This window comes from Notothenia coriiceps, unplaced genomic scaffold, assembly GCF_000735185.1.
Source record: "Notothenia coriiceps isolate Sejong01 unplaced genomic scaffold, NC01 NC01_scaffold00012568, whole genome shotgun sequence".
Taxonomy (NCBI): domain Eukaryota; kingdom Metazoa; phylum Chordata; class Actinopteri; order Perciformes; family Nototheniidae; genus Notothenia; species Notothenia coriiceps.
In genome coordinates, this window is record NW_011345269.1 from 453818 (window position 1) to 464344 (window position 10527).

Sequence of the window (10527 nt, forward strand, 5' to 3'; positions counted from 1 at the left end):
ACTAGACCACAGCAAACATTCGTAAAAGTGAGGACGTATTCATCGGAGGCATTGCACTGGCAGCGCGAACACTCATTTACCCTTTACGCGGTAATCAGATTCGCAATACTTATTGTACTAGTGTTACATCAGAAATTTACAACTTCTCTATGATTCAGAAGTAAAACCTTACTATAATTCAAAATTAATACATACGATCCGCGGTTCTCTGGTCTCGTCCGGTTAATAAGCTTTTTCATTATTTCGGTAGCCTTCTGTTACCTCGAAAACTTTTGCTCACCTCTTGTCCGTCGACAGAACCAGTCCTGGTGTCAAACTTGATGTCAATTGCAATCGATGTTGTCAGTTAGTTACAGTACCATTCCTTCGTTAGTAGTATAGTCGGATATTTGAGTCAAGTATAACTATTAAGTATCCTTGCAAGGAAAAACGTTACATAGTCGGCACGAGCGCCATTGGATTAGTTGAGTGTGATCACGACATGCATGGGTCGCTCTGCGCTGCTATGCCGAATGAACTGCTGGACAGCCTTCAACACTCGGAGGTAACTAACGTCAACATTTAAGAGACTACCTGAAGTCACATCAGCGACGTGTCGACTTCACGTCGTCACCACGTCCAACTCGGCCTCAGGTCCGTCACTTGGTGGAGTTCAGGTGTGCTCCTGTGTCAGTCCCCCTTGTTTGTTTGGCCTCTGCGGCCTCGATGGCGTGTGTGATCCAGAGTATAACCTGACGGTCTCATGCAGATGCACTCACTGGCCGCCCGCTCCTCGTACCTCGGTCTCCGTCGACTCTCCCGCCCGCCGCTCTCTCTGTACATTATGCCATGGACATTTCGGCACTCTCATACACGACGTGCCTCTCACCTTCGTGTTGGTGGGTCTTCTTGCGTTTGACTGCCAGTGTCAAGGGCACTCTTGACCTAGCTCAGGCGCCGACGCATAAACTCGTTGGACGTGCCTGTGTTATGACTGTGCTAGTAATGTCATTGTCAGTTTGTGTTACATTTTGATGCTCTTTATTTTCGAGTGTTTAGCTGTTGGCGAGTTCGCAGTTGCTAGATGATTCTATGGAGCTAGTCTTTCGCTCTGATAGGGAGATGCGTACTTATACGATTAGTTATTGCAAAGTCGCATACTGGAATTTTTTTTGGCAAAACTTCTGGGTCTCGACTTGTACAGTAGGGAGACTTAAGGTACGGGGAATACAGATGTTGCTTTTTGTTCATAGTATAGCACGTAGTGTAAAAATTAACGTTATCAGTTCGTTCAAGGATTCGTGTTTAGCTGTTTTTTTTTTCTGGGACGTTACTCAGCGGCTTAGGTAACATTCGCACAGCTCGGTACGTTCTTCGTGGCATCAACTCAACGCAATGAGGTGTTCAGGGTCTTGATTCGCGGATGATCAGTTGTCATTAGTACAGGATGCGGATTGTAGTTCTAGACGTTGCTTCAGTTTTTTGTCCGACGTGGGTATTCCAAGTCATAGATTTGGATCCAATCCTCGTTGTTAGCGATTGTTTAGGATGATCAGGTTTCCTTTTGTTGATGTCGGGTTTAGTTCAGTATAAAGTGCACCTAATTAACGTTATGTGCAAAGTTTTACTACGCCTTCTTGTTGTGTGAACTATGCTCATTCATGTTTGTATAAGGACTTTTACAGTTACGAAGTTCCAGACGTCTGTGCTACGGTCCAGCTCATTGGTATAAAATTCTACGTTTCGACTTACTTCTAGTATTCGGTTCGTTTTGTTATACGAGGCTTAGTCAGTTGAGTGTTGGTGCCGGGATATGTCAGATATGTAGCTTTCGTCGCTACATGAGCAGGGTTCTGTGTCATGTCGACAGCCTCGTTGCTCAGAATTGATAGTTCAGATTTAGGACTTGTGTATACTCGTCGAAGTCGAGACTTTGGTTGTCGATTGCCCGACTACAACATGAAACCAAGCGTAACTCTACTGCTGTTCAAGGGTGTGACGTCTAATGATGTCAATGCTGTGAGTTGACATTGCCAGGTTTGCGGTCTCGTAGTTCAGCTTGGGTTCTAGATGTTCAGGTTGCAGATCGACGTTGATTCTGCTTGGTTCTAGACGTTCCGTTTACGTTTATGTCTCAATCATAGAGTTTTATTTCTGAGTTGTAGTGTTTTCATTTTCAGTATTACATAGAGTCTTATTCTGAACATTAGTCAGTCTTATTGTCTGATTTCAGTGTAGTTCTACATTGTTGAGGTTCATTTCAGATTAAGTTTTCTTACTTTATTACAACCCTAAGTGTACTAAGATCTTAATACTATAATAGGTGTCTTACTACTTATACTCTAGAGTTTTATTACGTAAATCTCTAGTTTGTGAACATAGAGTTATCATACTACTGGTGGTGAGACATAGTACGGTTCTCCATTTTTTCCTTCACCCTAATTTTCGGTGTCTCGGACAACACTATCGCATCTCAAACCTAAACCAGTTTTCTCTTACACCCGACGTCTTCTTTGCCTGTACTGACCTATCTAGCGTCGAGAATGCCCACCCCCGTCTCCTTCGACAGCAAGGTGACAATCTCGGAAAGGAGGATGACGCCATTCAAACCAACAGTCGGATATATTTGACATGCATCTTTGTTTGTGTGATCCGCAGGTGCGTCGAAGAGCCCGTTGCTTTGGTCGCAAGTCCTTACTCTCCACTCCAGAATACCTCCTAGTACAAACGGGCCGAGACGTATTGACGCGTCGCGGCAAAGTGTGTCGGCGCCGAGTGTGTCGCGTCTGTCTCCGCGCCTGGACCGGGTCGTGGCCTCCCACCTAGGACGACGACACTTCGTAAAGGAGACTTAGGTGTCAGACAAGATGATTTCTGCTCTTCGAGACTTTGTTCGATAATCATGAGACCGCAACACTTAGCCGTCGCAAATTGTGCGCAGCGAACAACGCTGCAATGGAAGGTTTCTAATGCGTCTGTCGCCGTCGACACTCTATAGTGAAAACGATCGATACACGGGAGACCCCGAGTCGTGGCGGAGTCAGCCCCCCTCGCGCCCACCCGAAATCCGGAGACACTATCAGTTCAATGGGAGGGAGACGCTTCCCCTACGTGAGTGACCTCGACAAGACTCCCTCCCTCGGAGGGTCGGGACGTTGGGAGAAAACTCAGAAGGGGAGGCTACCAGTCTGAAGTGGGGGGCTAGGCCTTGGCCCTGCGACGCCAGACCCTACCTTATGTGAGCGAGACGTTGGGAGGAGGAGTGGGGTCGTCGGAGGACGGCGACGTCGCGACACACTGTCCCCTGGAGGAGACTCGACCCCCAAAAGGGGAGGCAGGGGAGGGAGGTTTTCTCCGACGCTACGAGGAGGCGAGGTTGACCCGACAGGCAACGGGGGGGCGGTTGTCTCCTCACCACGACGACAGCGACTCGGAGCAGCGACAACCACGGACAGTGACTCGAGTCAGAGAAGCCTCCTCGCCTCCTCCCCTGAAAAAAAATTCGGCCCGCGGCGTGCGTTTCCTGACCGAGCAGGGTGCAACGGCAATAAGAGACCTGAGCTGACGTTAGCTCGTCTACCGACGTCTGGGCCAAACGCCCAGTTCCACCGCATCCTACTGTCCAAAGATGTCGCTGAGCTGCCGAGCATAGCAGGAGCAGACCGAGGGGAGTCTGGTCTCGCATCCACAAGACCCGCGCAAAAAATCCCCCACAGTTAAGTACGACATCAAGAGTGGCCGGAGCTCGAGTCGAGGACACCTCGGTGTCACTCTTACGTTCATCGCTTTGCGGAATCACGACCCCTCGGCACTCCCCTCCCGGGGCTCCCTGGTCCGCAATCCGAACCACCTTAACGGCCCATAACTTGTGCCACCGGCAACGGTCTCCTTGGACGAACCCGTCGCGACGACGACGTCCCCGGCGACAGGGTCGGGAGCCTCCAAAGGAGAGGAGCGGTCCGACGGGAGGTCCGAGAGGAGCTGGGTCGACACCCCCCAACTACCTCCCCACCCCCCGAGGACCTCGCGGGCCTCGGAGAACTGGCCCGCAGGTACGAGAGACCGAGACCCTGTAGGGGGACGTAAGACTTCCGGTCTGGAAGGAGCGTCGGAGGCATCACCGACCTGTACGCGAGACGTCGGAGCCGCGAGTCTAGCGACAGGACCTTCCATTGTAGAACCCCCCACGCTCCTCTGAGGCGCGCTCAGCCCGCGAGCTACGTGGCAACCTCCCGGGGCCCGGAAATGCTGCGTATATTTCTGTATATGTTTTTGAAAATCTAGTGTATTCATCATTTTCCTACACATTTATTGACTGGTGTCTCTAACCTGCAAGTTGCTCTTTAAACCGCGCTGTAGTGGAAATGCGCCATTAGTCTTTATTTTGAAATATTAAGTCTTTATTTTGAGATACTAAGTCTTCATTTTGGAAATATTAAGTCTTTATTTTGATATTTTCAAGAGAAGCTCATGTTATTGAAAGTTAAAGGGCAGACAATATTGATAAGTGCTTTCACCACAGTTTGAACCATTCCTTTTACAACAGACACTTTGTCTTGGTGGAAGCAATACAATCATCTTTAAATCAGTTCATATTGAAATCAACATGACAGGTTTCCTTTTGCAATGATGACCTGCTCGCTGCACTTCATCCCTTCCTTACAGTCCCAGGAGTGACTCTTTCTTACCCTTCGGAGTTTTCTTCCAGGTTCAGTTTTCTCTCCACGGCCTTCAGAGCGGCTGCCAGCGAAGTGCTGGTCTGATCCAGTCTCTGCTGAACCACCTCAGTCCCAGAGGACGAGTCGGGGGCCGGACCCGGAACCACCGCACACACCTGAGGTCTCACTGCTGCCAGAGAGGGGCTCTGAGGGGCCGGGCGGGCCGGGGAGCATGGAGCCAGGGACCCGTGAGAGGGGGGGGGCGGAGCCAGGGACCCGTGAGAGGGAGAGCACGGAGAGGTGAAGGCCACACTCTGAACCACACTGACGGTCACAGATTGAGAGGAGAGTCCCGCTGCTGAGGAGACAACGGCAGGTCAAATACTGACACGTTCAACAGTACACACAAACACAAGTCCAAAATTAAGAGAAATAAAGTCACAAATTGAGCCTAAGTCAAGATCATTAAGTACTAAATCAAAAGCAACAATCCCTCTACACAAAAAAATCTAAGTCAATAACTTCAAGTTTAAATTCAAGTCTAACACCAAGAGCAACATGTCACAAATCAACCCCAACCAAACAAGTTCCATATAAGTCCAACATTAGGAGCAACTAGTCCTAACTCCAAACCTACAAATCCCAAGTATAGACAAATGGAGTCCCGAATCATGTCCAATGTCAAGTGCAAGAAGTACCAAGTTGAGTCTTACTCCACAAGTCCCAAATTAAGCCCAACGTCAACAGTAATAAAGTCTTATGTCTAACATCAAGAGCAACAAGTCAAAAAACAAGTGCAACCCAAAAGGTTCCATATTAAGTCCAAGGTTAGGAGCAACAAGTCCTAACAAATCCTACTAGTCCAAAGAAAAAACCAACAGTTCCCAAATCAAGTCCAATGTCAAGAGCAACAGTTCCAAAAATAAGACCTAACATTTCTAAGTAAGGACAAACATATTCCTGAATAATGTCCAATGTCAAGTGCAACACGTCCCAGGTCAAGTCCCATATTATAAGTTGCAAATCAAGTCCAAAGCCAAAAACAATAGTCCCAAATCAAGTCAACTGCAACCAGTCCCAAATGATGTCTATCATCGAAAGCAATAATGTCCCAAGTCAAGTCCAGCTTCAAGAGCAACGAGTCCCAAATCAAGTGTAATACAACACATTCCAAAATCAAGTCCAAACTCAAGATCAACAAGTACGAACTCAAGATCAACAAGTCCAAACTCAAGATCAACAAGTACGAACTCAAGATCAACAAGTCCAAACTCAAGATCAACAAGTACGAACTCAAGATCAACAAGTCCAAACTCAAGATCAACAAGTACGAACTCAAGATCACAAGTCCAAACTCAAGTCAGAGTAACTACTACCAAATAAAGTCCAACATCAACAGAGGTAAAGTCATACATCTATTTAGAAGAAAACCTTAAATCAAAAGTCAGAAATCAAAAAGTCCAACATCAAGAGCAACAAGTCCCAAGTCAAGTCTAACATAAAGAGCCAAACATTGTTGGGATTCACATGATTCAAGAAATGTAACCTCCAAAGTATGGGGAATAATGAGATGTTGATGCATTGAATTAAACAATTGTTATCTGAAAAAATGAAACATGCATGAAGTAGAATGAAGTTGGATTCAAAAAGCTTACAGAGCTCTGTTTGATAGTGTGTGTTTAGAGTTTGGTTCAGTTGAGCAGGAGGTCTTTACTTGAGAATCTACTTTACTCAAGAGGAGTGCTCGTTCCACTGTTGAGAATTTTCCTATCGGTAGTTTGTGTTGTCAGTCTCTTACCCTGTGCGGCCAGCAGACTGTGGCGGACCGGCTTCGGGGCGACGGCAGGTCTGGGAGAGAGGGGAGGTCTGATGGAGGATCCTGTTGCCGGGCTGGCAGGCCTCTCCAGCCGGGCCTCACTGATCCTCAGGCTGAGCTGGTCCTGGTCCTGGCACTGGGAGGGGGGCCTGCTGCTGCGGGACTCTGAATCCAGCCTCTCTCTGCTGGGGGAGCCTTCTCCCTGCTCCTTGTCTTTTGGCTTGTGCCGGCGTTTCACCGTGTCCGACTCCTTCAGATTAAACTCTGGCAGCTCTGAGTCCTTGGCTGCTTGTGCCTCTGGGGGCTCCAGCACCGCCTCAGCTCGGGGGGGAGCGGGGGCTTTAGGCCTCTGTTTGATAGTCAAGTTACCCTCCTCTGCGAAGGGGATGCACTCACTGGAGCTGTTCTGAGGGGAGGAGGAGCCCTCCAGCCTGCAACTTTTTGAGTCTTCCTCCTCCGTGTCAGACTTCACCCCCCGATCCGGCACCGGGACGCTGCGGGTCTGGGATGGAATACACTCGCTCTGCACCCTCCTCCTCACCCCCGCAGCCTCCTGCCCTGCAGCGCTGTGTGCAGGGGAAGCCTCCTCTGAGCTGGGGGTTTTCCCCTCCGTCCTGCCCTCCAAAGAGGCTGCGATGCTCCTCACGCTCACTGGGCTGTCCGTTGCCCCCCCGCCAACAGAGGACGTGGTGCTGCTGTCGCTGAGCTCGTCGCTGTTGGTGCTGCTCACTGAGCTCAGTCTCTTCGGAGGCGGAGGAGGGGGACCTTTTTTACGGGCGCGCACCGCAAAGGACTGGCTGCGTCCCACGTTGCCGTTCTTCTCTGGACTCGACTGCAATCGAGCCAGATGGCTGCGACCCGGTTTGCGGGTCAAGGTGGCGTAGGATGACAGGTTTCTACAGCGACTCGACGGCTCGTACTCGTCCTCGTCTGGCTCCCCATCAGACAGAGCGTAGCGTGTTTGGGCGCGTTTTTTAGGGGGTGTCAATGTCATGCTGTAGTTCTCCGGCCTCGAGCTCAAGTCTGTGGAGCCACAGTGAGAATGCAAGTAGCTGAAACCCTTCAGTGCTGGGGAGCCGTGAGGGGAGGGGCCCCGAGGGGACCCAGGCAGTTTAGGCTTGGCTGGAATTGCCGGGTACTTGAACACGGTGGCCGTGCCCAGAGGAACCTGCTTGGGCAGCGTCTGCTGCTGCAGGGGCCGCTGGTCCCAGCCCTCGGGGAGGTTCCTCTCCCTCGCCAGGCTGCCCTCCAGGCTCTCCTGCGACCAGCTGTGGGGGTTGATGGAGGCGGTGGGGGGCTCCTGGGAGCGCCCGGAGCCTCTGGACCGGGCGTCCATGCTCTCCTGGCTCTGGGACATCCCCACTGCATTCTTGAAGGCCAGACCTTCCTCGCAGCCTCCGTAGTGGCTGGACATGGCGCTCTGCAGCTCGGCGCTCAGCTCGCTGTCCTGGAAGGTAAGCATCTTGGGGGTGCGAGGAGACTCCGCCGCAGAGTCGGGCGGCTCGATGGCCACCAGTTGGAGGGCCCCGGGGCCTTTACGACGCAGCGTGCCTTGGCCTGATTCCGCCTGGAGGATTGCTCGGTGGATGTCACACAGCTTCTTCACCGCCAGCATCAGTTTCTTTTGGTGGCCTGGTGGGAAAATACAACCATGATATTAAAGTAAGAAAACACTGTTTTCAACAACCATATGTACCTGCTGACCATAAGACCTCAACAAATACTCTATTGAGTTTATGACAGAATAAAAAGTGTCCTCACCCAGTTTGGTGATGCCGATCTCCTGCAGATCCTCCCATGTGAGGTCTTTGACGATGCTGATGGAGTCGTAGCCGTTTTCAGAGAGCTTCCTTTGGTACTGGGGGAGGCCGATGGCACTGAGCCACTCACCCAGGTCCGACTGAGAGGAGGAACAGATCAGCCAGTATCAGCATTAGGAACACACCAGTATACACAAGTGGAGGAAGAATAACTCAGATCTTTCATAAAGTTAAAGTAGCAAGTTTAAATTGTAAAATGACTTAAGGGTAATCTCCCATTTCAGAATCATATATATTATATTAATGGGTATGTATTACAGGTGGAGCTTATTTGAATTACTTAATTTGCTGTTGCTGAATTACTTAACCTACAATTATCACTAATAAACTGAATTTATAAAGTAACTAAAGCTGCCAGATAAATGAAGTGGAGTAGAAGTACAACGTAGCATCAAATGAAAATACTCATGTAAAGTACAACTACCTCAAAATGATCTTTAGTAGCATTATAACATTAATCATACATAGTATACAGTCACAAGGTGAGGAAGTCACGCAGCAGGAAGCTGTTTCTTACTGGGATGTACTCCGGCAGCCACTCTGGGATGTTCAGGTTGTTGATCTCGATGGAGATTTTCTTGCGGTGTCCGGGTTTGGTCACTCCGATGGCGGTCAGATCCTGAGGACAAAACAACACAAAGGACATCTGATGAAGGCTGCACAGCTAACCAGGTCCTATTATACTGTGAAGCACCAGAGAGCATCCTTATTCACCTCCGGAGTCATCCTGCTGATGGTGGGAACATCATAACCGTTATTTATGAAGTTCCCGATGTACTGCTCCAGCTGGAAGTCACGCAGCCACTGATAGATGGCCTCTGCATCCTGCAACACACACAGGGGACAAACACACTGATGAGGGGGGGAAACAGTATATTATCTGTTTTATAACCATCTCTTAAGTCTATGATGGAAAAGACAAATGTAATGGAAGACATGGAAGGGAAAAGAAATAAAAAAAACAGATGTGAAAGTAGATTAGGAAATGTATTTCAAAACAAGTGGTAATTCTCTGAGTATAAAGTATTTAATAGGGTTAAATCTACAAGAAAAAAACTCTAATATTTGAGAATATAATGTCATAAATTGTGCGAGAAAAGAATCAACATAAATTATCTTCAATTAACTCTGACTAAAGTGCTTAATTTACACATTTATTTTGCTAATTAACAGGAAATAAACAAGGATATTTTAGGTGGTACATTTATAGAAAAAAACATTCTGAGATTATAAAGTCATATATTTGCAAGAAATAAAAATGAAATTCTCTTAGATTGAAATAATTCATTTACAAGAAAAAACTAATAAAAAGAATAAATACATTTGTACGAAAAACCCATACAACCCCTACAAATGTTTTCTTGAATCACAAATGTACACTTTTGACAACAACTTTTATTTGCATCCCAGTTCTAATTTGAGTCAACAGAAAATGATTATTAACACAATCACCCCAGCCACAAACTGTTCTGTCTGCTGCCGTCAGGCAGGCGGTACCGCAGCACCCGGACTAAACCACCAGACCTCGGGACAGGTTTTCATACCCACAGGCCAGAAGTACTATTAAACCGCCTTGAACCTCTGTTAAGAGGTTTCCAATGTCATGGCCATGTTCTCACTGATCATAATTCCATTGTTGTGAGGCCTACTAGAATCAGGATTTAACTTCGCTCAATGTCCACAAAATCACACTTGGTTCGTCATTACAGCAATATCTCTGTATAGTGTGAGTATTCACTCTCTGTCCTAAACGACCTTGTTGGTGCTCACTGCCAGGCTCCTGCCCCCTCTCCCTACTGAGCCCACTGCGCTCGGAATCCATTGTCAGCTCAGCCCACTCTGTTCTGATGAGTCCCACCACCGTTACAGCGAGGAAGCATCCAGGTTTATGTGTTGCAATGGCCGTTTGTTAGCAACACAGAAAAAGACACCAGTTAAATGACAAGACAGATGAGAATGCGCCTGGGGTCTGGGTGCCGTGTTGGCGGGACGTTGCGCGGTGCTCGCTGCTACGGCCGCTTTGAGGCTCCGAGGAGCGGACAGTGTGAAAGCTGTAAATTACTGGTGTGCCGTTTTCCAGGATTTGCTGGCATGGGGTCTGCGAGACAGCGCAAAAGCCCACTGTTCGAAAATGGGGGGGAAAGCCATTCCAATGACAGTCTTCTGAAATATTTGTTTGACATTCGTCCGAATATTTCTCGGTGTCTGCCATCGTACAGTGCAGCGGCTGCATTCTTCACTTTACGCACTGGTA

The 10527-nt window shown here is 48.5% G+C and overlaps 2 protein-coding genes across 2 annotated transcripts in view; both read right to left on the bottom strand.

Moving 5' to 3' along the window:
* The window catches only part of pde6d (phosphodiesterase 6D, cGMP-specific, rod, delta), an 818526-nt gene that overhangs the window by 405006 nt on the left and 402993 nt on the right, over window positions 1–10527 (bottom strand). The window lies entirely within an intron of this gene.
* LOC104947449 (caskin-2-like) overlaps window positions 1–10527 on the bottom strand; it is a 174944-nt gene that overhangs the window by 144401 nt on the left and 20016 nt on the right. Inside the window, exons 12-16 of the mRNA XM_010773458.1 lie at window positions 8988–9098; window positions 8791–8892; window positions 8215–8353; window positions 6436–8085; window positions 4668–4995 (exon numbers count right to left, since the gene is read on the bottom strand). Coding sequence (XP_010771760.1) covers window positions 4668–4995; window positions 6436–8085; window positions 8215–8353; window positions 8791–8892; window positions 8988–9098 — 2330 coding nt within the window. The remainder of the gene's footprint in view (window positions 1–4667; window positions 4996–6435; window positions 8086–8214; window positions 8354–8790; window positions 8893–8987; window positions 9099–10527) is intronic.